Source organism: Nymphaea colorata, chromosome 10 (genome assembly GCF_008831285.2).
Source record: "Nymphaea colorata isolate Beijing-Zhang1983 chromosome 10, ASM883128v2, whole genome shotgun sequence".
Lineage (NCBI taxonomy): Eukaryota > Viridiplantae > Streptophyta > Magnoliopsida > Nymphaeales > Nymphaeaceae > Nymphaea > Nymphaea colorata.
This window is the reverse complement of record NC_045147.1, coordinates 17,478,752-17,505,075: the sequence shown is the minus strand read 5'-3', so window position 1 is coordinate 17,505,075 and position 26,324 is coordinate 17,478,752. Positions and strand designations below refer to the sequence as shown.

The 26,324-nt window shown below is 39.0% G+C and overlaps 3 protein-coding genes across 17 annotated transcripts; 2 read left to right on the top strand and 1 right to left on the bottom strand.

Moving 5' to 3' along the window:
- The first annotated feature begins 1,351 nt into the window (after positions 1–1,351).
- On the top strand, positions 1,352–3,645 carry LOC116262101 (protein RGF1 INDUCIBLE TRANSCRIPTION FACTOR 1-like). The gene is made up of 3 exons (XM_031641193.2): positions 1,352–2,248; positions 2,599–2,814; positions 2,884–3,645. Exons 1-3 carry the CDS (start codon positions 2,042–2,044, stop codon positions 3,049–3,051), a joined length of 591 nt encoding a protein of 196 aa, XP_031497053.1. The 5' UTR covers positions 1,352–2,041; the 3' UTR covers positions 3,052–3,645.
- Positions 3,646–7,370: 3,725 nt separating this feature from the next.
- LOC116262098 (pentatricopeptide repeat-containing protein At5g14080) lies at positions 7,371–12,112 on the top strand. Of its 11 annotated transcripts, none has more exons than XR_007574487.1 (4): positions 7,371–9,174; positions 9,414–9,768; positions 10,312–10,400; positions 11,273–12,112. XR_007574487.1 is itself a non-coding variant. In XM_050080128.1 (3 exons), exons 1-2 carry the CDS (start codon positions 7,527–7,529, stop codon positions 9,758–9,760), a joined length of 1,995 nt encoding a protein of 664 aa, XP_049936085.1. In that variant the 5' UTR covers positions 7,371–7,526; the 3' UTR covers positions 9,761–9,768; positions 11,273–12,112. The 11 variants fall into 11 exon arrangements, 5 of the variants coding, with proteins under 5 accessions (XP_049936085.1, XP_049936083.1, XP_049936084.1 ...); XR_007574483.1 differs by having other exon boundaries at positions 10,312–10,404; XR_007574484.1 differs by having other exon boundaries at positions 10,312–10,404; positions 11,226–12,112.
- Positions 12,113–12,401: 289 nt separating this feature from the next.
- On the bottom strand, positions 12,402–19,407 carry LOC116262100 (bifunctional riboflavin biosynthesis protein RIBA 1, chloroplastic-like). 5 transcript variants are annotated; one of them, XM_031641189.2, is made up of 9 exons: positions 19,316–19,407; positions 19,247–19,264; positions 19,060–19,166; positions 17,181–17,553; positions 16,855–17,076; positions 16,114–16,436; positions 14,177–14,306; positions 13,596–13,892; positions 12,402–13,017 (listed from the first exon to the last, which is right to left on the bottom strand). In XM_031641189.2, exons 3-9 carry the CDS (start codon positions 19,125–19,127, stop codon positions 12,760–12,762), a joined length of 1,671 nt encoding a protein of 556 aa, XP_031497049.1. In that variant the 5' UTR covers positions 19,128–19,166; positions 19,247–19,264; positions 19,316–19,407; the 3' UTR covers positions 12,402–12,759. The 5 variants fall into 5 exon arrangements, with proteins under 5 accessions (XP_031497049.1, XP_049936088.1, XP_049936089.1 ...); XM_050080131.1 differs by lacking the exons at positions 19,060–19,166; positions 19,247–19,264; positions 19,316–19,407 and adding exons at positions 18,110–18,244; positions 18,367–18,416 and having other exon boundaries at positions 12,402–12,593; positions 12,715–13,017; XM_050080132.1 differs by lacking the exons at positions 19,060–19,166; positions 19,247–19,264; positions 19,316–19,407 and adding exons at positions 18,110–18,244; positions 18,367–18,416 and having other exon boundaries at positions 12,402–12,587; positions 12,715–13,017.
- Positions 19,408–26,324: the final 6,917 nt, after the last annotated feature.

Sequence of the window (26,324 nt, the reverse complement as noted above, 5' to 3'; positions counted from 1 at the left end):
TTAAATAATTTTCAAAATATCTTAAAAGATTAAAAATACATCTCTTTTTAAATAATTTTCAAAATATCTTAAAATATTAAAAAATACATCTCTTTTGAAATAATTTTCAAAATATCCCAACTCTATCCATGTGTTGTATGTACCGGGCGACAGTCTCATCTCACCGTCGAAACAGGGGGCGCACCGGGCTTTTCTTTGATCCAGGACTGCGTCCGGCAAAGTGTTGACACCTCTCGAATCCTGTATTTTAGTTTTCCCCTTAAAATTTAAAAAACGAGCTAGAAGAACCGAATGTCAATATCTTTCAAGTGACATAATTAGATTTGACCGCTCATAACTTTGGTGGGCTGCGCCACATGTGTAATATAACAAGATCATGCGTCTGTCTTTAAATATGTGAAAGATATATTTGTCAATCAACATTCATCCTGCATTCTTCACGATATTAGAAGTGGTTCTGCCTATACCTAATTCTTGTAGCATGTTCAATCTCATGAAAGCTTACCGTCAAGGGGTTATAAAAGCAACAGTGAGGTGGCTCACAGTCAAGCAGGTTCAAATCTTGTGATTATTATCATGATCTGGTTTGTTACTGTTTCAGGCTACAAAGAGAGAGTAGCTAATACCACATTGAGTTAAAAGGTGTATCATGGGCTACTTAATGTTGTAGAGCCTTATATAATGTTGTAGAGAATGTCCACTACCCTCTTGTTTAAAACTCCTTTGCAGTCGCATTTTCTCGAAAAGAACTATACGAACGCATGCAATCAACTTGCTCAGAAATTTAAGAACAAGTTAACACCAGCTTTCATGAATGAATTTATAACATGTTTTGTACAGGTTCTTAAAATGAATGGTCGGCATTTTTCAACTTATAAAAATGTCATCTGAACCCAAAAGAAATTGATGTTCTATTGGTTCTAATAATTCGGACCAGAGGACCACATGCTTATGATTGGTTTGCAAAGAACGACTCGAAATGTGATTTATTGTACAATATTTCAGAATGAAGACCCATTTTGGTTATGCGGTATTATGTAAGAATAAAAATTCTTGTATCCATGGTTAAAAGCATCTGTGATAGACTCTTTAGGTTAATTAAAATTCTTGAAAAACTAAAGGCTATACATTTAAAAGAAAAAAAGTCTTAAGGGTGTGGATTATTTTAGCCAAACAAAGAAAAAGAACCAACTAACCCTAAAAACAAGAAGGGCCCTGCGACCACCTTCTCCCACTCATGATGGGGGCTCGAAATTAATCTTGGCTCCTTTCAATGGGTTGTTTTGCTAGAGGTCCTGCACCAGGGGCCCGCCCTTCTCAACACTTGTTTTTTATCGTGTTTCTTTTCTTCTCAACCAGAAACTTCGGCCATGCATAGTATGGAAATTTCCAGCAAAGCAGAATCTAAGCCATTACTTTATAAGAAAGCAGTAGCGAGTCATCTACATTTTTTTCCACTTCTTTTCTCTTTCACAGCGAAGCCGCTCCCTCCCTTTCCACAGGGACGCGAAAGATGGTACCCATCAAATCATTGGGGCTCCATCTCCATTTTACATGGAAAGAAATCAGGAACCAGAGCCACATTTTTCTTCCAATCAAGCTTTTTAATTCCTGCGTACGCCGTTTATTCAAAAGCCAGGTCCATGTTTATCACAGTATTGCAGATGTAGCATTTCCAAGATTTTCCACAACCAAGGTCTAAGGTCTTCTTCCTCGCATTGGCCAAGAACCAGAAGATAGGAACGACTGTTTCCTTAATAACGCTTTCTCTACTTACTCCTACCGTTACATTTAGAGAGAGAAAGGTCTGGGAGAGAGTATTACTCGCAGTATTTAATGCCACAATATAACGTTTCCTTAATAGGACCAGAGAGAGATTTGAGTCATTTGGGCGGCAGTTAGTAATTCTCCAGTATTTCAAAATGGGTTTGCCTCAACAAGGGGGATAGCCTGAATCTTTGTCCATAGTTAGGTTGCAGATGCCGTATAGATACCGCCATTGCTGTTGACGGAGATCATATTGTCGGTGGATGTAGCCATCATGAGTGGAGGAGTACTGCAAGAAGAGACGGAGCGCAGAGGAGCGGGGTTGTTGCCTCCATGGCTGAAGCCCCTCCTCGAGACCACATTCTTCTCCAACTGTAGGTTCCATGGAGAGCCCACCAACATGTACTGCCTTGGCTGCTGCATGACCGACGCCTTGTGCTCCTCTTGCCTCGCCTCCCACCCTGGTCATCACTTCATTCAGGTCTCTCTCTTTCTCTCTCTCTCTCTCTCTCCCTGCATTGTCCTGGAAAAGCGCGATGTCCCAACTTATCAACACTTTTCTAGATATAGTCCCCATCATCATCTTCTAATGCTGGTTTTCAAGAAGAAAAACTCTCTCTATCTCGATCTCTCGATGGGATGTTGCAATATTGTCCTGCAAAAAACGCAATGTTTCAGCTTATCATAATTTATTTACATAGAATCACTGCCATCATCATCGTTTGCATTTCTGCTGCTGCCTGGTGGCTTTGAATAAGAAAAGAATGGAGTTGAGTTGCCATGGACGGTGATATGAAGGTTGACCTAGAGGGCATTTTGGCATTGATGCAGATCAGACGGTCGTCGTATCACGACGTGGTTCGGGTGAACGAGATCCCCAAGGCGGTGGACATATCGGGGATCCAGACGTATGTTATCAACAGCGCAAAGGTGATCTTCTTGAACGAGAGGCCCCAAATGAGACCCTCCAAGTCCCTCGCCAACGCCTGCCGGATCTGCGACCGCAGTCTCCTCGACTCTTTCAGCTACTGCTCCCTCGGCTGCAAGGTAATTCACCTCTCCCCCACTCTCTCTCAAGATCTCCTTCTCTGATTTCATTCTTGTGCAATGTTGAAGATCGCGGCGATATCGGACAACAGATACCTGAAACAGTCGCCGCCTTCTCTTGACCGGGACGCCGGAGACTTGCTGTCGGGCGACCGGAAAGAGCAGCCTCCGCCAGGTTCGAGGAGGGAGAAACGAAGGAAGGGGACCCCTCGCCGAGCCCCCATGGGATGTTGCTAAGATTTTTTTCCTTCTTTTTTTTTTCCTTCTTTTTTTGCTCTGAAACAGGAAATATTTTACGACTGCAATTACACTGTAAAAGAAGAAATGGTCGCATTGGTGGTGAAGAAAGGCAACCAAATAAAAATGGGGATTGCATTAGAAGGGCTGGACATGATCAGGAAGAAGAGATCAAAGATTTCCGGTGGTATCTGACAAACTTTAAAAGGGTCCAAAAGGAGAGGCGGACTCGTTGGTGCCGGATCCCCCCGCACGTGCTGTGCTTCCGGCGAGTGGAACGTGCACGTGCATGCATGTGGTGGACAATTATTACTCGCTCAAGGCAGGGGACGGCGGCCGCTCGGCCCCTCCTTCTACTCTCCCTTCTTTATTTAATTAATTATTTGCACATTTCCTTTCTTTTCTTTTATTGATGATCGATTGCGGCTGTCCACCTATCCAGCTTTAGCTTAGGTTTTTTTTTTTTTTCTGGTTTCTCATGTTCTTCTCTTATTTTTAACCTGTGATTTACATTAGTTCGAGCTGTTAATTTGTTCATAATAGTGATCCATGGATAGATATATATATATATTAGTATGATCTTTTTGTGTCTTCTGTATGCATTTCTTTTGGCGTATTCCTTGCATTCGATAATAATGCAGACCAACATTCTTTTATGACTTAAACATTGCAAAATGCCAACATTTTTTGTGAAAAGGAGAGACCATAGTGGAGACGACGATTGAACTAAGAAATTGATGTTGCATGATGGTAATATGTTTGACCCAAAGCATGTTTAGCTGGTACCAGCTGAAATGACGAAACAAAAAAAAAAGCCAATATAGAATGTGCGAACAAAAATTCTTTTTCATATTTTGTCTTAGCATAGCTGGTCGGGCCTGCGGCATGTGAGCAACATGTCTTGAGTTGAACTGAGGGGTTGTATTAAGCGGCTCAAATGACAGTTCTCCCCTCCTCTTTTTCTCTCATTTTGTCCTTAGGAGAGAGGCAAACGCGGTGCGGTAGAAGTCACATGGTGTGTTTGGTGGCCGAACATGCACTACCGACTAGTGATCTTGTGCAACTTGTCTCTACATGATCTTAGTATGGGGATACATTGACAGGGCACCTAAAAAAAACAAGCTTGGGACCCCAACCCAACGAGAGTGCAACGAGAGTGAGTTGTGTGCACCACACACACTGCATGCAAGACATATACACTAAAAAAAAGGTTGGAGGCTTTTTAGAATTTTATTTGAAAGGAAATGTTTTTTTTTTTTTTTACTTTTAACTTTTTTTTGTTTTCTTTTTTGTTCCTATAAAAAGTTTCTTTTTTTTCTACTAACCAACCCTAATATCATTGAAAGGACGTCCTTTTCTCGATTTATTAGTCGATGAAAGTTCAAGCTAAGAGACTTTCTTGCCGGCCTGACAACCTAACCTACCGCCTGTGACCCTTGATCATTAAAATGAACGATGGAGATTTCTGGATCATTTCTCACAACAGTTTGGAAGATCACCTCATCGTTTTTTGGTACTATAAGCTAAGAAATTTAGCTTCATTAGGTATATTTGATTATGATCAACCCCAGAGGTAGGGGAGAGAGAGAGAGAGAGCGACCATTCTTGGCCAAGCATGAAGGGTATCTACAAAATTTTTCTCCCTCTGTAACAAAGCCTGCTTCAAATATTCCCCAAGGATTTCAGAAATGACAAAATTGATGATGGGTGGCGACGACAGTAGAAGAACAAACGACGGAAAAGAGAATCCCAATCTTCGCGTCAAACATGACAAATCAAATCGTGATAGAGATTGCTTGTCTAAATCTGTGGTGTGTTCGCTGGCACCAGATCCTGTGGAAGAAATTGCAGTTGCAGGGTGTAAATTACCTGCCGCTTCCAATCTCAACGCATTTGGAGCACTGTAGGGCCGATTTTAATTCCAACAACTCTGAGAAATTAGTGAGGCAGCGATGATCCGGTCACCGCCTAAAAGTTTATTGTTTGCACTACTGTATGATCCTAATCTTCTGTACATGCGCCATTGATGATATTTTTAAGACACTTTTGCTTTACGGATCAATTTATACTGAAAGCGGCATCTTTACCGACGATTTCTTTTTGTGGTGCCGATGATTAGACAATTTCTGCTTTATGAGTGGATTCTGTTCGAGCCAACCTGTATTCGGTGGAGCTGGACCATACTTAGATAGTAGACTTTGTGGAAGATAGAATGCAAGATGAACCTAACGGCAGAGTACATGGATTATATATGTAATCTTAATGAGAAAAAACTATATATGGGGTCCTTGTCCCAACTAGATGAGAAAAAACTATATATGACAGCCTAATTAAGCTGCATGGAGCTGTATGATCGGTACTCCACTGTGGTGGTAGAGGAATATCACCAACCACATGTGGGCCGCCCACATGCTCACCATTCTTGCGTTGCCGTGTTCTGAAATTGATCTCAATTTATGGAAAGTTATACCTTTGTAGAGTTACCTCGAATCCTAAGTAATTTTAGTTACATATTGCTCATTCATAAGTATAATATTATAGATATTAATCAATATTCATAACGGGGTTGGTGCAGTAGCTCGGGCTAGTAGGTGGTCATTGGTTCGAGGAGCAACATCATCCCCTGCCTTAGAACTATTATACTAACTTGTACACATTAGGCAAACAACACGTAGAGATGGATTATGCAAGGCAAAGGGCGGAGACACATTGTAGCTGGTGTGATTGTTGCCCACATCAACCCACAAATATATATATATATATATATATATATATATAAAATAAAATAAGGAATTATGTAAAGTTAATTTAAAATAAAAAATCGTTTAAAAATAACAAAAGTTAAATAGTTCCGACTATTTAAATGACCCAACCGACCGATCATTAGGTATGGAATGGGTGTCCACAAGGCAACAGCTAAATAATGTGTCTCGACAAATTGTTCATTGATTAGTTATGGGCACTTGACAAATCCAACTATGGTAAAGCTGCCAGTGACATGGGCTTATATTATCTCAGAATTATTAATTATTTTTAAACTATTTCATCCAAACCACGTACTTATTCTCTTTCCTCTTCTATGCTTAAAACATTTCATTACAAAATTAAACTGTTTACAGCAGCAAAATTGAAGGTTGGGCAGTAATTTGAAAAATGTTTCAAGATGGCCAGATCATCAGCCTCCGTTGATATACCAATTGTCTCTAAGCCAGGTATGAATAAGTGAAGCACTGAAAAAGAACATCTGAAGGAACCAAGCACCTCCCAAGGCTTGCTAGTTTCTCTATCTAGCTACAAAAGGATGTCTCTTAACTCGGGATGAAATCAAGAAACGGAGAGTAACGATAGGAAACCGCTACTCACTATGTAGGGATGAGGAAGAATCTAATGTTCGTATTATTATCAATTGCAAGATAGCTCAAGCACTATGGTCATCCGTATGCTGTGATCACTTTGAGAGAAATAGAATTCTGTGGTGCGAGATCAACCAAGAATTTCAGTTAGGGAGTAACACAAAGTTGGGAGTGAAAATAGCTAAAAAGATGAACGGGAAAAAAGATCGGAAGGTGAACAGAAGAGTGATAGTGCCATAGTAGATAACAGAGACTGCAGAAGATGGAATAAGAATATGATTCGAGAGACCAGAAGCATTCCAGGGTGATGGCAGAATACCAAGATAACAGAATAATTTTTGTAGAATATCTTTAGGAATTTAACCAAGTGCATCCCATAAGCACAGACGCAGCTTCGGACCTTGTCGATAGGAAGAACGAAGAAGGACTTCAGCTTTCGCTAAGGTGGTGGGATGTGCCTCCTATTCACCTGAAACTAGTTTCAGGGACTAACCTCCTGCCATTACTGGTCTCATATCATTACTGATCGGACCAGCTATAGCAAAGTCGTCGAGACAATTTGGAAATATTCATGTCACTTTGGAATAGATAGAATTCTCTATACCAGTTGACAGGTTTACCATTCACCATTCATCTGTACTCATGTTTACCTCATGTTCTCTGCAACGTTTATCGCATGAAGTGAAACTCCATTTACAGTTTTTCTTGTACACCATTTACAGTTTTTCTTATACAACACACTCGAATTTTGGCGATGGAAGAGCATTCATGACAATTTCCTTTTGGCTCTTCTTTTGAATTTCTTCCTTGTACTCGAAACAAACAGGCTTAAAAGAATTAGGAAAAAGAGCGACGAGATTTTCCGAATTTTCATCCTGTGCAATTGAAATAAGAAAGATTCAAGACTTAACAAATTTTATTTAAACATTATGTTTTCTCCTATAAATACCTTAATTTCCGTTATGAGGAAAGGAGAAAAAAACGTCTTGATGTGAATTATTTGAAAACAACCATGTGAGCTTCCCCCTACCAGGTTTCCTCGGAAAGCATGTCTGCGACTTGAACCAAGTTTCACACCCTTTTGGCGCAGACCACTTCTACCAAACAGGGCAGCGGTCGCTGATGGGTTCACTAACCGGCGATGCTGCCAGACTATGCAGAGCCATACTCTCAGCAAGCAGCGGGAAGAAGGCGGCGAGATGGAGCCCCTTGGTGGAGCAGGCTCTCCACGGCCTCGGCTCCCGGAGCATCCTTACCCCATCCCTGGTCTCTTGCGTCATCATGCCGGGGCTTATCGACCACCACTCTCTCGCTCTCGGCTTCTTCGATTGGGCCGCTCAGCAACCGGGCTTCTCCCACACTTCGCAGACCTATCAATCCCTTTTCTGCGTTCTTTCCCGTTCCAAACAGTACGCATCCATCGACAAACTGTTTACAAGGCTCAGAGCTCAACGGTTTCAACTGGATGCGGCTTCGTATTGTTCAATTATACAGGCGCAGTTGGTTTGCAGGAAAACACAACTCGCTTTTTCTACATTCATGGGTGTCGAGAGGTTTTGGGAGATCGATGGGCGGGTATGCAACTTGCTTCTAGGCGCCCTTTCTTCTGATGGCCATCTCGAGTTAGCGGAGAAACTGTTTGAGAGAATGCGTTTGGCGAAGATGGCTTTCACGAATTTGGGGTTTGGCGTCTTCATTGGGAAGCTCTGCAGGGGGGCCGAGCCTGAGAGACTCTTGGGCTTGCTCGACGGGGTCGCGGACGGGGAAATTTGCGGCGTGAATGGATCGATTTTAGCGTTGTTGGTTGCAGACGGGCTGTGTCGTTCTTCAAGAACCACGGAAGGATGGTGGGTATTGGAGGAACTAAGGAAAAGAGGTTGTAAGCCGGATTTCATTGCATACAGTGTCGTAATTGAGTCGTTTCGGAAGTTGGGATGTTTGGAGGAAGCTCAGATGGTTCTCAAGCAGAAAAGGAAGATGAGTGTTGCCCCCAGAATTCACGAGTACAAAGAATTCATTCTTTCCTTGATTGCGGAACAAAGAATTCCTGAAGCTAAGGAAATGACAGAAGCAATTCTGGGTGGGAATTTCCCGATTGATGATGATGTCTATAACGAGTTGATTAGTCCGCTAGCTGGTATTGATGCTGATGCCGCCATTGCATTTTTTCAATCCATGGTGGCGAATGATCGGTTTCCATCAGTCGATACACTCAAGAATTTAAGCATCAATCTCTGTAGTTGTGGCAAGATTAAAGAAATGAGGGATATTTTTAAGCTGCTGGAGTTGAAATGTTTCTTCTCCAGTGCTGAAAGATACAATGTCATGGTCTTCTTCTTGTGCTTGGCTGGAAAGGTGAAGGAGGCCTATGGAGTACTGAGAGAGATGAGGAGAGACGGCCATTATCCAGATGTAGTCACTTATAACACTGTGATGGAGGCTTGCTGTAGGGAAGACATGCTGCGTCCCGCTCGAAAATTATGGGATGAGATGTTTGCAACGGGATGTCCTGGTAACTTGCAGACATATAACATCTTAATTAGAAAGTTCTCAGATTCCGGCGAAGTTGATGTCGCCCACCGGCTCTTTGATCATATGTTAACGAGAAACATCTTGCCTAACAAGATCACGTACTCATCACTTGTCAAAGGGCTTTGTCGGGAATCGAAGATGGATGATGCTGTTGAGGTCTTAAGAAAGTCACTTGAACAGGATATCGTTCTTGGGGGATCGACGTTGAGCACATTAATCCATTCTCTCTGCGATGCGGGTACCGTTAAGAGTTAAACGCTTTTCAAGCTTAGTTCATATACTTGCAAGTTTTATGTTTCTATAATTCTTTCAAGGGGTGGGGGTGATTCGATGAGATAGTTGGACGGATAGGTGTCAATGAGGAGTCTTAGGTGCATAAATGCCAATGAGTTATCCCTAGCTTGCCTACGATAGAGAGACAGAAAATGTTGCTATCTTGCTATTTCTTCATGTGTTGATTTTGTATTTTCCGAACAGGTAACTTTGTCACAGCTTCAAAAGTTATGCGTCAGCTTGTACCTTGTGATTTAACGACCTCAGATTCGCATGCCTTTTTGCTGAAGAATTTGGTTGAGGAAGGGCATCTTCAGATGGCAATGGAACATATTGAATGGTTGAGAGGCGGCTCCCCGTCCAAACTACAAGCAGTAGCTACTGAGCTTAGTGGATGTCTTTCTACTGCTTTAAAGCCTGAACCGATTCTCCAGCTGCTTCATGTAATGGATAAAAAGAGTTTGATATCTGATTGTGGTCCATGGAGAAGCATGCTCCAAAAGTATTTGCCAGAACTGGGGAATCTACATGTTCAGAATGGTACAATGTGAAGACCCAGGTATTCCCTCTTCACTCCGTTTCCAATGTTTAGGCTTGGTGCGCTACATCGTAAATTGTTGTTTCACGTGTGCTAAATAACATATCTGGGTCCTGGGAGGTTCCTGCATAACCGACATACGGACCGAAGATATGAAAGTAGATTTTTCCCTGTTTTGAGTCTAGTAGCAAATCTTGAATGTATTCTTCTGTGTTAATAACTGAATTGCCTGACAACTTTGCAGAGTTATTATATTCAATGGATTATACAATCAAATATGATTAGCTCCGCATACCGCAGAAAAGCAGTCTAATTTTGTAGACCAAGGTCCCAAAGTAGCACATTAGATGTCATCCTGAAGCTCCTAAACTATATCACACACACACACTTGGCATCATGTCCTACACCAACTTGATTCTGATTTTAGATGGTTTATTCACTCTGGAAGCTGTTTATTACATTCAACAATAATTTGAATGGATACCTTGCTGACCCTTGTTTGTTCAAGAATAACTATTTAGGCTGTTTGTAGTTTTAATTCTTGTTCTTGTTTCCTAAGATTAGGCACATGCAGAGATGTTTATCTACCTTGGGATATCAGAGTCGTTGTGCGTCATTCTAAAGCTGGAACACGGAGCTTTATTCCTTCCTGTGTAGGTAACAACACATGATAGTTTTTTTACTTCAATAGTGCCATGAAAGGAGGTGATTGCATTTAATACGTATCGTGTACTTTCCCTTGATATATTCATGCCGTTAGCTTGAAATTTCAGGTTTCTTGTTTAGTGAGTCTGAGCAAAACACTGTCAAACATTAACATCTCCTGAATTTATTTTTTACTCGAAAACAAGCCATCCGCAGTATTGTACAAGCCTACAAGGACATGCTTTGCCTATTTGCTTTCCATGTAGAAGAGTATTTTGTTTCAATTTTTTGTACTTGCTCTCAAAGGTGTAGCAGATTGATGAGTTTGAGAATCTAAACATTAAGTCACAAGTTTTTTTTTTTTCTGATGTAAGCTTAAAATTTTTTCCTAGCAAACTTTTTACTTTTCCTCCGAGGCTGGAAAGAATTTTTAGGTGGATTTTGTTAATTTTTTTTTTTTGCAAGATATTCCTTACACGAGAACAGCTTGTGACTTCAATGCGGTCTGTCAAGACTGCTACAATTTTCACAGGATTTATCTATTGTTGGTACAACTGGGTAGTATATTCTTTGTATTTGACAAAAACTCTAACATTGGGAACTCTATAGGCACATGTCAGCAAAAATGGACCTAGTCATTCGTATACTTGGAGAATGTTGTTTAGTCTATGTTACTATATGCAAGGCCATACAAAAATTTACATGTCCAAGAAGAAAAGACAAAACTCAAAGATGATTTTCGAATGTTTTATGGAAGAGTAGTTTTACGACTTCATGACATGCTCTCTATGATTCTGTTGTCAATGTTGGTTGTTGAAGGTTTCAATTTTCAGATATAAAGGTTGTCCCAGTTATGAACCTTTCCACTTGTTGCTGTCAGATACTGCTGTTATGACTAATGCTGCTGGCAGGAAGATTGCAAAAATTCCAAATAAGAACTTGATCTTTGACATTATACATGTATTCTAATGGCCAATTTGCCAGTTTCCTCTTGTTATCAAGAATGCTAAGAAGACTGCCATTCTGACCGCCACAAAAGGTACATTATTGAATGAGTCTTCTGTTGAGAAGTTGGATCAGCTGGAAAGTCTGCAACCTCATGGCCACAAGCAAAGTCAGCTAAGAGGAAAACTAATAGTCACAAGTGAAGGTGATAAGAGAGGTAAGAATCTAAGGAACGAAGGTCTGTGTATCTGTATCTCAAGGATGCTTCTCCAGTCTTAACACATTGAGCAGAACTGCTTGAGTTGGAGATTTTCAGCTTCTATCACGGGTACCTTTCTCTGCCTAGCGTCAGAGCATGTTCAGAGAATTTGGGTAAATAAATTATGGAGGGCAAAATAATGGATTAGTTTTCAAGCAGGACATGGAATTGCACCATTACCTTGTGAATGATAAAAAACGCACAGATAACGAGCAGAGTTTGGAAGTGGCTTCTGCGAGATGACCTAGAAAATTTGAAATGGCTACATTCTCTCATCTGTTGAGATGTTGGTTATCAAATTGCTCTCCTGTTGGATTTTCTTATATGTTCCTTGAAGAGATTAATGTTCTTTTTTTCTTAATTTCTAAGTTCATTGCCTCACAGTTGTAATTTATTAGATGAGATCGTAACGGCAATAAAATTGTCATTCCAGGGGAATATGTCCCTAATGTTTTTGCTTTTGTTTATTATTTTTGTACTGTTAACAATAATAAATCTGCATTCTGTTTTTGTTTATGTTATTTTTGTCACTGTACAATTTTAGTATCGGCATTCATATTTTTTTCCTAAAAATACGGATTTGAAGCCCATATAGCAGCTGTCAGACATGATTTCGTATTTGCGAGGAAACAATCACATTTTTTTATTTTTGAACATTTTTAAGTCGACCTTGTTATCTAAAGTGGGTAAAGCCATGATCTATATATTCCCTGCCACTCCCAGTCGTAACTCTCTCATTACCATATAGTCTCTGCCCGTAGTAGTGAAGTTTAGTAAAGAATCAAACAGATCTGCAAGAACAGAGGAAACAATATGATCATCTGCATTTCTTAAAAACGGATCTTTATTTGTATTTGGAATATCCAGGTTTACTTTACTCCATTAGACATCCGAAGGTCGCCAGTCCTAACTTAAAGCAAAAAAAAGAAAACAAAAAGGATATCGTTCACTTATCTCCTCAAGAATGATTGACTTCCAATGAAGAAACTTCCTACAACTTAAAAAAAAAAATCCCTTAAAACAAGAACCTCACCCATAGGAGATCAATAGACACAAATATAAGAAGAAACTTCATAGACAAAAAGAAAAAGATCAATCCCTTAAAACAAGAACCTTACCATAGGATATCAATAGACACAAATTTATGTGAATGACTGGCCCCATCAGAAAGTTGCATCAGGACCAGCATTATTGACATCAGTTGCATCAGGGGAACCATTTAGATGGCTGCTGAATTCAGAACCATATATATGCCCCATCTTCAAACGCTTTGTCTCCAGATATCTCCGGTTTTCAGTTGTTATTGGAGACACTAAAGGTACCCTCCCAGCAACAGTCAAACCATAACCCTTAAGTCCAATGTATTTTGCAGGGTTGTTGGTCATCAGCTTCATTGTTCTAACACCCAGATCTCTCAGTATCTGCAAACCAAGGCGCACATACCCCAAAATATATCATACTTCTGTTCAAGCAAATCCAAGTGAGATATCTCATATGATGATCCATTCATGAAATGCATGCAAATCTATCTGGCAAAAGAACACTGCCAAGGAAGAGGAACACAGAGTCTAGGAGAAGAAAAGTGCCATTAATAATCTTCAGTTCGGAACCAACCCAGAGGAAAATACCAGCAGACCCAAACTGCGACATTTTCCAGCAATGGCTGGAGTTTGAAGATTGTGAATTCTGATGTATATACATAGGACCAACACAGAGGAAAATGCCAGCAGATGTCAACCTGCTAAAGGTTGGACCATTTTTCAGCAATGTCTGCATTTTTTTAAAACGTGAATTGTAAGGTGCTCATACTACATTTTTCAACCGAAAGTTATATGACTATGATATGTACAGGTCCAGCACTTAAGCATCCTTCAGGATTGAGACAAATACTGGATATAGCTTTTACATAACTAAAGCTATTTTTCACCCAAAGCAGAAGCGCAGTGCTAAACTCTGATATAAACACAATAACCAGTTGAAGTGTTGTCATTTGTGTTACCTGTGCACCAATACCATACTCCCTGGAGTCAACTGGCAAACCTAGTTCCTCATTAGCTTCGACTGTATCACGTCCATCATCCTGGAGGTTATATGCACGCAGCTTGTGTCCAAGCCCAATGCCCCTTCCTTCATGCCCTCGCAAATAAATAAGCACACCTCTTCCAGCAGATTCAATCTGCTCCATTGCACGTGCTAGTTGAATCCCACAGTCGCATCTGGCAGACCCAAATATGTCCCCTGTAAGACACTCTGAATGGACCCGAACCAATACATCCTGACCATCTCCAATCTCTCCCTGTTCATTAAAGTAATGAAAAAATGTGGGTAATCAGAAGAATGGGAACTTGATGAGAACTCAAAGCTGCCATAAAGCATAATTTTCACAAGATTGTTACAAAGCTCAGTGCTGTAAATGGGTTCTAATTTTTTATCTAAAGGGAGTTATGGCTCAAAAGCTGCTATATCACCAATTGCAAGATCTTGTGTGGTGGTAAGTGGCAGCAACAATGACATCCTTTTCATCAGGTCCTACTTAAATGAAATAGAGAAACAGCAGTCTATTTGACATCACCAGTGCACCTTAACGAAAGCGATGTGCTCAATTCCATCCAACTGAGATTGGTAGCAAAATGCTTGGAAGGGGCCCCATTTTGTAGGTATACGTGCTGCAGATGCTCGCTGCACTAGCTTCTCCCGCTTCCTTCTATACCTGTTCAAGAAGCAGCATTTAACTATCACAAAAGTTCCTTAGTCTGCATTTAAATGACAGAGCTAGATACCCTCTCCAAAATAATCGATTTGAATGCACCAAAATAAAGCACATTTAGCATGTTTGTGTCAATCCAAATTCCAAAACCATCAAAACTGATAGCTCTTAAGAAAGATGAGGGGAAGAAATATTTGGTTGACTTGATGATGTCAACTTCCTCAACTGCATATGGTTGAAGTTCTGTGAGTGAACCAATGAAATTCGTGGATTCTTCTTTGTTCACAACTTAATACCAGTGTTGTACACACGTACAATACGGTTCTGTATACATAACTTCGCTTTTAAATTTGCAATATTACACCACCTGTATCGTAAACAGGTGGTGTATTGAATGTGTATCACATGTATCGTGTGGTAACTAGTCTATATTGTATAAGACAGGGTGTATCAAAAGAGCCAATACACCCCATATCGTATATGGGTCTATTTTCGAAAAGTAAGGGGTCCAAAACCCCGTTTTTTGTAATAAGTTGTAAAATTTGTCTTCCTCTTCATTTCTAAACATATTTAAGAGTAGAAGGAGAGGGAGTTTGCGGCAATTTTGAAAGAGAATCATTGATTTTACTGTGCAATCGTCAATTTGAGGGCAGATTTCTGTGTGGATGATTTCTGTGTGGGTGACCGACTCTTGTTTGAAGGAGGGTTTTTTCATTTTCTTCTACAAAAGACGAAGATAAGAATGAAGATGATGAAGATTATGAATGAAACTGTTTTCATTTGTTATTGCATTAACATGATCAACATACTAACTCATAAATGAAGATCCATAACACAACAAAGATCAAGTTTTAATTGTTATACATCACATTCCAAGATGAAATAAATTTTAATGTATTTCATCTTGCAATGTGATGTATAACAATTAAAACTTGATCTTGTTATGGATCTTCATTTATGAGTTAGTATGTTGATCATGTTATAAATTATGTTTCTTGATGTCTTAGATCATGTTGTGTTATCATATGATATTATGACCTATGAATGTTCACCGAATAGCTTCATAGCTATAATAACCATTAAGCAGTGAACTTCATAGCTATAATAAGCCTACCATTATGTATAACATGTTTTTTACAAAGAACATTTTTTTCTTGATTTTTCCTAATATTTTTCTATTTTTTCCAATTTCTTCTGATTTTTTTGAATTAGAAAAATAATTTTACGATACAAATACAGATACAATACGGTACGATACTCTTTGTAATATAGCATATCTATTGGCTGGACTGATACGGCTTATGAAATGCTTTTTACAACATTGCTTGAGACATGTACACAGCATAGTTATCTAAAGCATTTGGTTACCCAGTGAGACTTAAAATTCAGTCGTTCTTGTTCAGAATATCAACTGCATATTCAAGGCAAGGTATGTAAGTTGACCAAAGTCGTGATGGCTTGCAGTGAACTCTGATCTGACTCTGAAGTCAGACCTAAGATAAGTGCTCTGTTGCAGCAAATCACATATTATCCATCAAAAGATGTGAAAATAAGACTTTGAATCAGATTGGGTTTCTTCAGCAAGAAAAGCATAATTTTCTCTTTCAGATAAACATAATTACCATGAAAATGTCCAAGGTTGGTTCTCTAACATGTAATCAAGTTTTAGACAAACAAAGACATTCTCTGATAGACAAGCACTACTTAGTGCACTCTTTTAACAAACTGATGAAAAGATAAAACAGTATTTCCTGACCAATGATTCTGTCTTACAAAATCTAAGAGCCCAAGCACAAATAACCTTTTATACCTGATTAAATCGGCAATTGATATAATCTTCAAATTCTCCTTTTTGGCAAATTCACGAAGCTTTGGCAATCGAGCCATTGAACCATCATCATCGACAATTTCACACAAAACTCCAACTGGGTCCAACCCAGCCAACACAGCGAGATCCACAGAGGCTTCTGTATGTCCAGCTCTTTTTAACACACCACCCTCTCTGTACTTCAGAGGAAAGATATGACCTGGACGGTTGAAATCCTTAGGCTTTGAATTCGGAGATGCAAGAGCCTGGATGGTTCGTGTCCTATCCTTGGCAGAGACTCCTGTGGTTGTACCAACTTTTGCATCCTAGGAACAAATAGATGAAGAAATAACAGTTGATATGGCTTATATTCAACAGAAAGAAAATTTTAAGCCTCTGAATACATCCTGCCCCCATAACTCATTCAAGGGGGAAGAATATCTGAATCAAGCAACAAGAAGCCATTTTATACAGACTTACAGAGGACTCGCACACAGCTTCATGACAAGTTTCTTAAGGCATGCAAAGGAGAAAGGAAAAAATAAGAACCTTCTATCTCTTGTTGGTAATTGGTACAAATATAAATGATCTGGTAAACATGTTAACAATCAATCTGAGTAAGATAATATTCCAGGTCTTTGATTCAAGCCAACCACATATAATGAAGAATTGGAGGATATGTGTAGATTAATATGGCAATCCATGATAATCAAATTGTATATCTAATATACAGACAACACATACCACTGATATTGTGAATGCAGTAGAAAGCTTCTCTTCATTTTCTTTGTGTGACACCATTAAAGGAAGATCTAACCTCTCTAAATGTTCTCCTTTCATGGCCACACATACGATCCCAGTCCCATGTTTTACAATAAAGGCCATTGCCTCTGGTGTTACCATGGAGGCAGCCATTATGAGGTCTCCCTCATTTTCCCGGCTTTCGTCATCCACAACAATTACAAACTGTGAATTCAAAAAAATAGATGTTAGAAAGTACCTCTAAGAAGTCCAACAGTAGAAAGAAACTAAATTATGCCAACAGAAAAGGCTGCACAGCGTTAGTTTACCTTGCCTTGGCTAATATCCTCAATAGCTTCTCCAATAGAGGAAAATCCTTCTGAAGGACAATCCAGATCACCATCAGTACCATTGCTTTCCTGTACAAAAAAGTCATCACTCTCGGGGATGACTTTTGAGCCATCTGCTCCAGTTGCCACAGCCTTAGTTTTAATTTCAGCATTATTTTCTGACGCTAGATTGTCTTGAAAGGAAGATCTGCTACTTCCAAAAGCATGTGCAACAGCTCCTAGTTCACCTTTGCAGCTAAGGCAGACAGCATTTACTTTTAAATTGACTCGCAATGAGTTCCAGCCTCTCAAATTTCCTGATAGCTGACTGCTAAAGCTAAGCCCCTTAACCTCATGTAGCAACTTCTGGTACCTGAGAAAAGGGTAGATTAGAGACAGATATCCAAGTTATCCAACGCATGAATTCTAACAATTATGCCAATACAATCATAAGTCATATTTCTCATGCTGCACGGTTAACATATTCACATTTCACTTATGAATACTAACAATAACAAAGATGTACTCTCTAGTTCTTTTCACAATAGAAAACCATTGACCACAAAAAAGGAAAACGATTTTATGCTATTAGCAAGTCATAGCACCTGTCCTTTCTTCACACACATAACAACACAGTGTTCATATGAAATTTCGTGTGACTAAGTTGATAGAGTATGAGAGGCAAAGCTTGTCTATGGCTGCTGTATGATGCAGATTTCTTTCCCAGTCCTACATCTGCAAATCAATTGCCCTGATGAAATCCATGCTCATTGAGCTTCACAACACCAATTCATGAAGACATGTTGCACGAGTGACTACAGTACATGCATTAGGATTTTACTATTAACTCAAAACACGCAACTTTTCATATTGATTAAAGTGATACAGCATCAAGGTATGCATGATTACATGTTCTGGATATGTTTTACCTGAATGAAGCAAAAGCACCACAGCTGCTGGATGTCTTAAGAATTGGATATTTGGCCACAGTATTTGAATTTAGCAAATCAAAATTACGGCAAATCAGTTTGTTTCTCCCCTCCACCTTCCAGAGTTGCTGATCTCTTTCACATAAATGAGGAGTTGTTAAGTTTAATTGGTATAACCATGACCGTAGATAGTGAAATTTTGAAACTACCGAGATGTTATCCTTAGATACTGAAATCTTGTGAATTTCTATATTTACCTTACAGGAGGCATTTTCTTAGTATCTGCCAACATTTTACCTTTGCTAGGTTATAAATGATTTTTTTCTTAGTGTGATGATGATTTGCCAGATATTGAGAATATATTTCACAATAATACGCCAATACGATGACCAAACTGTCATGATCATAATGAAAACACCGAGTTTTACTTAGTAAATAGCGTTTCCACTCGTGTTTTCTTTGCATTCTTTTATTGCCAAGACGGCCCAGACGGATGTTTGTGACAACGCGTACAAGCTGGCAGCTTTCTCTCTCCCTCGCTGCATAATAGGATAACCACAGTATTGTATTATTTGCAGTACCCAACCACCACAAAATTATGCGTGCAGCACTACATAAAACTCAAAATATTTCTCCTCTAAGACTGAATTATTTAAACAATATCAAAGTCTAGAACTTATCTAAGGGTTCACATTCATGAAAACGTACAGACGGTAGCATCGGGGGGTATCAAATGATCAATAAACTTCAAATGATCGATAAACTAAGTGATGGAGAAACCTAGTTAATAGGAATATTCAATGGAGAAGACAATTTCGATTCCGAGCTTTTCTACTGAAAATTAAACCAAGATAACTATGTATAGAAGCCGTTAACTTGACGCCCCAGCAGAAGTGGAAAGGAAAAATGAAAAAAAGAAAAAAATCTGACAAACCAGGCCCAAGACTTACCCCAACCGAGAGATTTCCATCGTGGGGCAAGTCATTCTCAAAGAACTGATTCCTCTCGCTCCCGCCATTTGTTTCGCGGGCTTCCTTCAGAATTCGAATCAATTGTTCTATCGACGAAAACAACATGACCGACCAATCAGAAAAGAAAGAAAAAGGATCAGTTGATATCTCATCGAAGAATTCAGGCCTGAATTAAACGGATTCGCACCTAACTTCTTGCGGAGGGATTGATTTTGAAACCACCACGCTTGTTCTGAAGGAACGTAAGCGAGCCAAGGGAAGAGAGAGAGAGAGCGAGCGTGAGAGAGAGAGATAAGTTGGTAGTGGTGTTCGCTAAAAAGTTAGAGAGAATGTTCGTCCAGGCAACGGCCTTTCAACCATAATATTGAAAACCACCCATAGTTTCAAAATTATACGATAAAGCGGCATTTTTCAGAACGAATCTCAAGCACAAAATGCAAATTAATCTGCGTCTAGTCTGCATCTTCAAATACGGAAGAATCCATGTAGCGTTGCGGATTCGTGAATCGTATTAGGAAGAGAGTCAAAGCGTTTCCAGCTTTTTTAGCTTTTAAAAAATGATTTTAAATGACAAAAGAAAACATCATTTTATGGTAGTTCCTATAGATTTTGTACTCGATGACCAAACCTTCATCTCTAGCTTTTCAAAAGGTAACGTGTTAGGTTTCTAAAAGTTTTCAAAAATATATTCACCTTTTGCCATGATACTTTGCAAGGATAGAAATGAAATCTCCTCAATTCAGCATTAAAGGTAGGTAGACGTAACCATTGACTTTTTGTAAAAGCAGCAAAAAGGTAAAGCACTGTTAGTCTGCTTCACAAAAAAAGGAATATCATGTACTGTTTTTGTAATATTTTCTAGCATAGCATAAAAGGCTTAAACACTTCATAGTTTTATGGGACAATATAAAAAACTACATAACTTTATATTTTCCAAAGTGACAAACTTTAATTTTGTCATGAATAGCATTCATTCACCATTTTTGTAACTTTAGAAAGGGAAATAAGGAGACTTTAACTTGAGCCCCCTTATTCATTGGTTGTCATCAAAAATGATGAAATAATGCAAAATTAAAAACATGCAGCTGTCTTTATGAACAAGGTGAAGCGTCCAATTTTTGGTTCTTCACAAGTGCCTCTTTGACTTGCCTACTTTAATTTTTTTTTAATACATATGTCAATTATGGTCATAGTGGAATCACTAAGAGTCATGTCAATTATGGTCATAGTGGAATCACCAATAGTCATGTCATTTATTTTTCAGTTTTTGGGTACGCTAAAGTGTGTGAGAAAGGCTTTCAAGTGTACTCAAAATTTTAGTGTCGTGTGTGTTTAGATTTCTGCTGCTACCTTGTGTCATGCCTCGTGATCACTTGTAGAAGCAAGTGCTGGTTTAGTGTATGTGTTGTTCTTCAAGAGCACAAGAAGAGGACGTGCAGGCAGGTCATTCCTTTAGCAAACAGTGGTATTAGAGCTTGAGGTTGATCCATTTTAAGCATCATTGTGTTGTCGTGATTGCTGGTAAGAATGCAAAAGAGAAGCATACAATGTAATTCTGTGGAAAATTTTTGTTCATTATGGCTAATGGCTCGAATATTTTTCAATCGCTCAGTATTTAAAGATGGAGTTATTGTTGGTCCACAAATGTCAACATGTACTAATTCTAAAGGTGTTTTTACTCTCCATGTTTTCTCAACTGAAAATGGAAAGCGATGTTGTTTTCCATACACACATGCTTCACAAAATATCTTCATTAATGGTAAGATGAAGTAAACCAACAACTAATTTTTTCTGCCCCAATAACTTGGGTCCATTGTAGTGCAAGTGTTCATATCTTAAGTGTCATAACTTAGACACTTTGTTCATGTCTGCAATTAAGGCATAAACATCAAAGTGTGAAAGCTCGATTGGAAACATTTTGTTCTTTGTCATGTGCACTACTACTGATGATATTTCTCGCATGAGTTTGGTGTTTTTTCTTTCTGAAAAATCAGAAGCTTTGAAAAATTCAAAGAATTTAAAGTATTTGCAGAAAAAGAATACGGGCGACCTAGAAAAATATTTTGTACCGATAGAGGGGGAGAATTTCTGTCAAATGATTTTGACAATTTCTACAAATTACATGGTATACAAAGACAGTTAACGGTAAGAAAAACTCTCCAATAAAATGAAGTTGCTGAAAGAAAGAACTGTATAGTGGTAGAGATGGCTCGTAGCATGTTGAATGAGAAACATCTTTCAAATGAGTTTTGGGCTGAAACAGTGGCTACAGTTGTGTATCTTCTCAATATATTACCAACCAAAGCACTCCGCAATATGACTCCATATGAAACATGGTGAGAGAAAAAACCTGATGCAAGTAATTTAAAAGTTTTTTGATGCATTGCGTACTCCTTGTTTGATTCTAGCAGTCGAGACAAAATGGATAAAAAAAATGAGAAATGTATTTTTGTGGGTTATAGTAATAACCCAAAAGGTTATAGACTATACAATCCAGTAATAAAGTCTTTAATCATTCGGCGTGATATCATTTTTTATGAGAATGAATCATGGGAGTGGGCAACAATAAAAGATCAACATATTCCATTTGTTGAATCAACTTCTCATTCACATGCATCATCGTCAAGTGTTACTCATTCAAAAGAAACCAATTCAGATCATAAAGAAGATGTCGAAATAATTACAGATGAATCTTCTCCACCAAAAAAGATACAATCTCTCCGTGACATATATGCTTCTTGTTCATTTGCTTTTATGATAGCTGAACCATCATGTTATGAGAAAGCATGTGGTAAAGAAGAATGAGAAAAAACAATGCAAGAAGTGATCACTACAATTAAGAAAAATGATACATAGCAGTTTACAGATTTGCCACAAGGAAATGAACCTATAAGTGTGAAATGAATTTATATATTGAAGTATAATATCGATGGAAATGTGTAAAAATATAAGGCCAGACTAGTCGTCAGAAGGTATGTACAAAAATATGGCATTGATTATTTTGAAACTTTTTCTCATGTTGCTCATTTTGAGACTATTAGACTAGTATTGGCACTAGCAGTTCACTTAAAATGGAATGTATTTCAATTTAATGTTAAATCTGTTTTTTTGAATGGTGCTTTAAAAGAAGATGCATATGTACATCAACCACATGGTTTTGTCATAAGTGGATTGAAGAAAAAAGTGTATAAGTTGAAGAAGGTCCTTTATGACCTCAAGCAAGCACCAAGAGCATGGTATGAGAGGCTTGACATATATCTTTACAAAAATGAGTTTCGACATTGTGACAGTGAAATCAGATTATACTTGAAAAATGAAGGTATTGACATGTTTGTGGTATGTGTTATGTAGATGACATTATTTACATAGGATCATGTGCTTATTCAAAAATTCAAGAACAGGATGATGAGTAAGTTCGAAATGTCAGATTTGGGTTTATTGCATTTCTTCATTGGTCTTCAAGTTGTCCAAACAAATAATGGCATTTTTATCTCTCAAGAAAAATATGCATTAAACCTACTTAAGAGGTACAAAATGTTAGATTGCAAGTCATGTTCTGCTCCCAAGAACACAGGTGAAAAGTTGACTTTGTTTGATGGGACTGTTAAGGCCAATGAAGCATTGTTTAGAAGTCTAGTTGGTGGCTTGTTATATTTGACTCATGCACGACCAGATATTTTATTTGTTGTCAGCTTGGTATCCAGGTTCATGAATATGGAATTTGGTATAAATTAGATGTTTGTTTTAACTTACTTGGTTACACTGATAGTGACTGGGCAGGAGCTGTAGAAGATCGAAGGAGCACAAGCGGCTATGTTTTTACACTTGGATCAGGTGTTATATCATGGTGTTCAAAGAAGCAAAGTGCGACGACATTATCATCTTCAGAAGCAGAGTATGTTGCTGCATCTGCAGCTACTTGTCAAGCAATTTGAATGCGTCGAGTTTTGGAAGATCTTGGTCAAAGTCAAACTCAAGAAACACCAATCCATTGTGACAACCAGACAACTATAGCAATGACAAGAAATCCGATTTACCATGGACAAATAAAACATATTGAACTTCGTCATCATTTCATTTGTGAGATTGTTGGTAAAGGTTAAATCGTGCTGAAATATTGTTCAACCAATGAATAAGTTGCAAATGAGTTTACTAAGACACTTTCATACCCAAAATTTGTGAAGTTTCATTCTAATCTTGGTGTCTCAAACTTTGCATTAAGGGAGAGTGATGAAAGTTAAAGCAAAATTAAAAACGTGCAGCTGTCTTTATGAAGAAGGTGAAGCGTTCAACTTTTGGGTTCCTCACAAGTGCCTCTTCAGCTTGCCTACTTTAATTTTCAGTTTTTGTATTTAATGCATATGTCAATTATGGCCATAGTGGAATCACCAAGAGTCATGTCATTTATTTTTCAATTTTTTTTCCATGTATATATATGGCCCTTTGGGTCGGCTAAAGTGTGTGAGAAAGACTTTCAAGTTTCAAGTGTGCTCAAAATTTTAGTGTTGTGTGTGTGTAGATTTCTGCTGCTATCTTGTATCATGCCTTGTGATCACTTGTAGAAACAAGTGTTGAATTAGTGTATGTGTTGTTCTTGTGTTTTGTGTTGTATGTTGTGCCATTCACAGGAGCACAAGAAGAAGACGTGCAGACAGGTCATTCCTTTAGCAAACAAAAAACAACGACTTATCTATTATGATGTTGTCCTTGTAAGATTGAGTGCTTCAAACACGAGACCGTCCATAACATGGTAGACTGAGTTTAGTATGAATACATAAACAACAGGAGTTCAGTACGTGGTTGAATGTCCTTCCAACATAGACTGATAGAGTGTACTTGAAATCATCTTAAGAAAGAGAAGATATATTTATTAAGTCTCCTCATTGTCGTTCTATTGGTTTTTGTCTCCTGTCATGCTTTACATTGAGAAAGTACAGAAGCAATGACTTGATTCCGGACGTGAAGCCGTGAAAGTGAGTCCTTGTTCATGTTTGGGAGTTGGGAGCATGTCCTACCAGTCGCAGTTAACATGGAAGGAGCTGGTTTTCAGTTTTGTTTCTATGGTGATAAATTGGATACTGTTGTGGTTTGATTGCATCTCATGCAGCTAGCCTTTCTCTCTGTTTGCTTTTCTACAAATTCAGTCATTTGTTTCTGAAACCTGTACAAAATCAGGTCTCACTATTTACAATGTTCAGGATTTTGCCTCCGCCATCAAAGACCTGGTTTATGGTAGCCATCAGGTCCCTTAAGATGGCTCAATCTGCAAGGTTGCCGAAGAAGGCACACAAACTCCATTACTGTCTTGCCCACTCATTCTATTCTTTGTCTGCTAGCTAGATTGGAGAGCCACTTATAATTTCTGCTACTACAAAAGGGATGCAACCACAAACTATTATATGGTCAAAGACAAGCTCCTAGAACTTGGTTCCTGTGTTTGATATATCGCCCCACCATGAGTTTCATGCAGCAAAAATATTTGGTGCCGGTACTACTTTTTGTTTACAGAAATTCATCATTCTTAAATATTTCTTGCTTAACTATGTGGATGGCATTACCACAAAACATAGTTTCTAGCTGGGATCAACTCATACAACAGCTGGGGATAGTAAATTTGCAGGAAGGATTGGGACGCATGTTTTATTTGCTCAAGAGAACAAACACGGTGAATGTCAAACTTGTTGCAAACTCCGTTCTAGCCACTCTCAAACTAAATTTCGACACTAAATTTGAAGATGGACCTTGTACAGAGGGTTGTGAGGGCCTTGTATTGCCTCTGTGGTAAGTGTTTGAGTAGATGCATAGGCCTACCTATGGGGCATTGGCAGCAGTAAATTAACTGCATATTGCGTTGCCTCAAGGGCATTCATCATTTAATATTTCATTCTCATTCCTCCAAATTGCCCTCTCTCTATGCCTTCACAGTAGCTAACAGGGTTGATTGCCCAAAGGATAAAAAATCATTTGGAAGCTTTGCCATAGGTCCACACAGTTAACCCATCTCATTGGGCTCCAAGAAACGATATTTGTAGCTCTCTCCAGTGCAGAAGCAACGTACCCCGCATCATCAAATCCTTTGGCCGAGCACAGTTATTGTGATTGCAATTCCTTCTCCAAATCCAAGATCTTGGCATCACCTTGACCAACCATCAGATACGCCAGCATGAAAGCATAGGCACTAGAAATCTTGCACGGTCCATCCAACATTTCATCCTTCGAAGCAAGCAAATTGAAATTGACATCCACATTGTTAGGTAGAGATCAACTGTCAAAGAAGAACTTCAAATTGGCTATCCTTCCACGAAAGATTATATGGCTGATGAATTCACAAAAGCATTCAGGACCACAACTGTTTTGGCCCCATTCCAAGCTCCATGTAAGGCCAGCCACGTTGAGCTTGCCGAGGGATGTAAAGATACAAGGAGTTACAGTCTGATGAATGCAATCCTAACATTGCATCTCGCCATGACACGGTTCTGAAAATGGAAATTCTGGCAGCAGAAATCAAAGCTAAAGAAGACTTTGAAACCATAAAATTCTAGATATAATGTCCAAATTCAAAATTCTGATCCCATTACCTTTCAAGAAAAAACTGTCAGGAACACGAGAGCACTGTACATAGTATAAGGAAAACTTGCTCTCATGCAACATAACAAAAGAGAGATTTTCGAGACGCAAAACTATGTCTCGACCACTACACACACACACACACACACCGGAAACTAGGTAGTTAATGCATTAGTATATACAAGTGGTGGAAACTATAAATCTCATATAAAATATGAACTTGATAAAATAAATTTACACGATTGGTAAGCCCTTGATCCATGGAGCACGTATGCGCTACGTATCATACACTAACTGATCTGGATCTTGCAGGCCCATATCCAGACATGTGTTTCATGCCACGTGTCGATGACCACCGCGACATCCACGAGGCGTCTGGTCTAGTTCCTCGTGGCTTTGGAGCCGTTAAACCACGTGGGTCCCACCCCTAGCTTTCCGACAACCGGGACGCACCGGAAAGCGGGAGTCTCCCGATTGAGCCCCAGTTGATTGGGATCACACACACAACCTTCTACCGACTTTCTCCCCGCGTGATTCTCGCAATTCCCATGCCTCCTTTAAACGCTGCTCCTCAGAAAAGCATAAAAGAATAGGGGCAGTTTGGTCATAGGATGAACCCGGTTGCCCCGTCATGGCCCCCGTTCTTTGCCTTCCGGTATATACCCACCCACCAAGCA

Excerpts from the sequence above, each read along its gene's own strand:
- LOC116262098 (XM_050080128.1), top strand. The coding sequence starts at position 7,527 with ATGGGTTCACTAACCGGCGATGCTGCCAGACTATGCAGAGCCATACTC. Across the intron at positions 9,175-9,413 it reads CCATTCTCTCTGCGATGCGG|GTAACTTTGTCACAGCTTCA; the intron begins GTACCGTTAAGA and ends TTTTCCGAACAG.
- LOC116262100 (XM_050080130.1), bottom strand. The coding sequence starts at position 18,401 with ATGTTGGCAGATACTAAGAAAATGCCTCCTGTAAG. Across the intron at positions 17,554-18,109 it reads GGTGCTTTTGCTTCATTCAG|GTACCAGAAGTTGCTACATG; the intron begins GTAAAACATATC and ends CCCTTTTCTCAG. Across the intron at positions 16,437-16,854 it reads CTGCATTCACAATATCAGTG|GATGCAAAAGTTGGTACAAC; the intron begins GTATGTGTTGTC and ends ATTTGTTCCTAG.
- LOC116262101 (XM_031641193.2), top strand. The coding sequence starts at position 2,042 with ATGAGTGGAGGAGTACTGCAAGAAGAGACGGAGCGCAGAGGAGCGGGG. Across the intron at positions 2,249-2,598 it reads CTGGTCATCACTTCATTCAG|ATCAGACGGTCGTCGTATCA; the intron begins GTCTCTCTCTTT and ends GCATTGATGCAG. Across the intron at positions 2,815-2,883 it reads ACTGCTCCCTCGGCTGCAAG|ATCGCGGCGATATCGGACAA; the intron begins GTAATTCACCTC and ends GCAATGTTGAAG.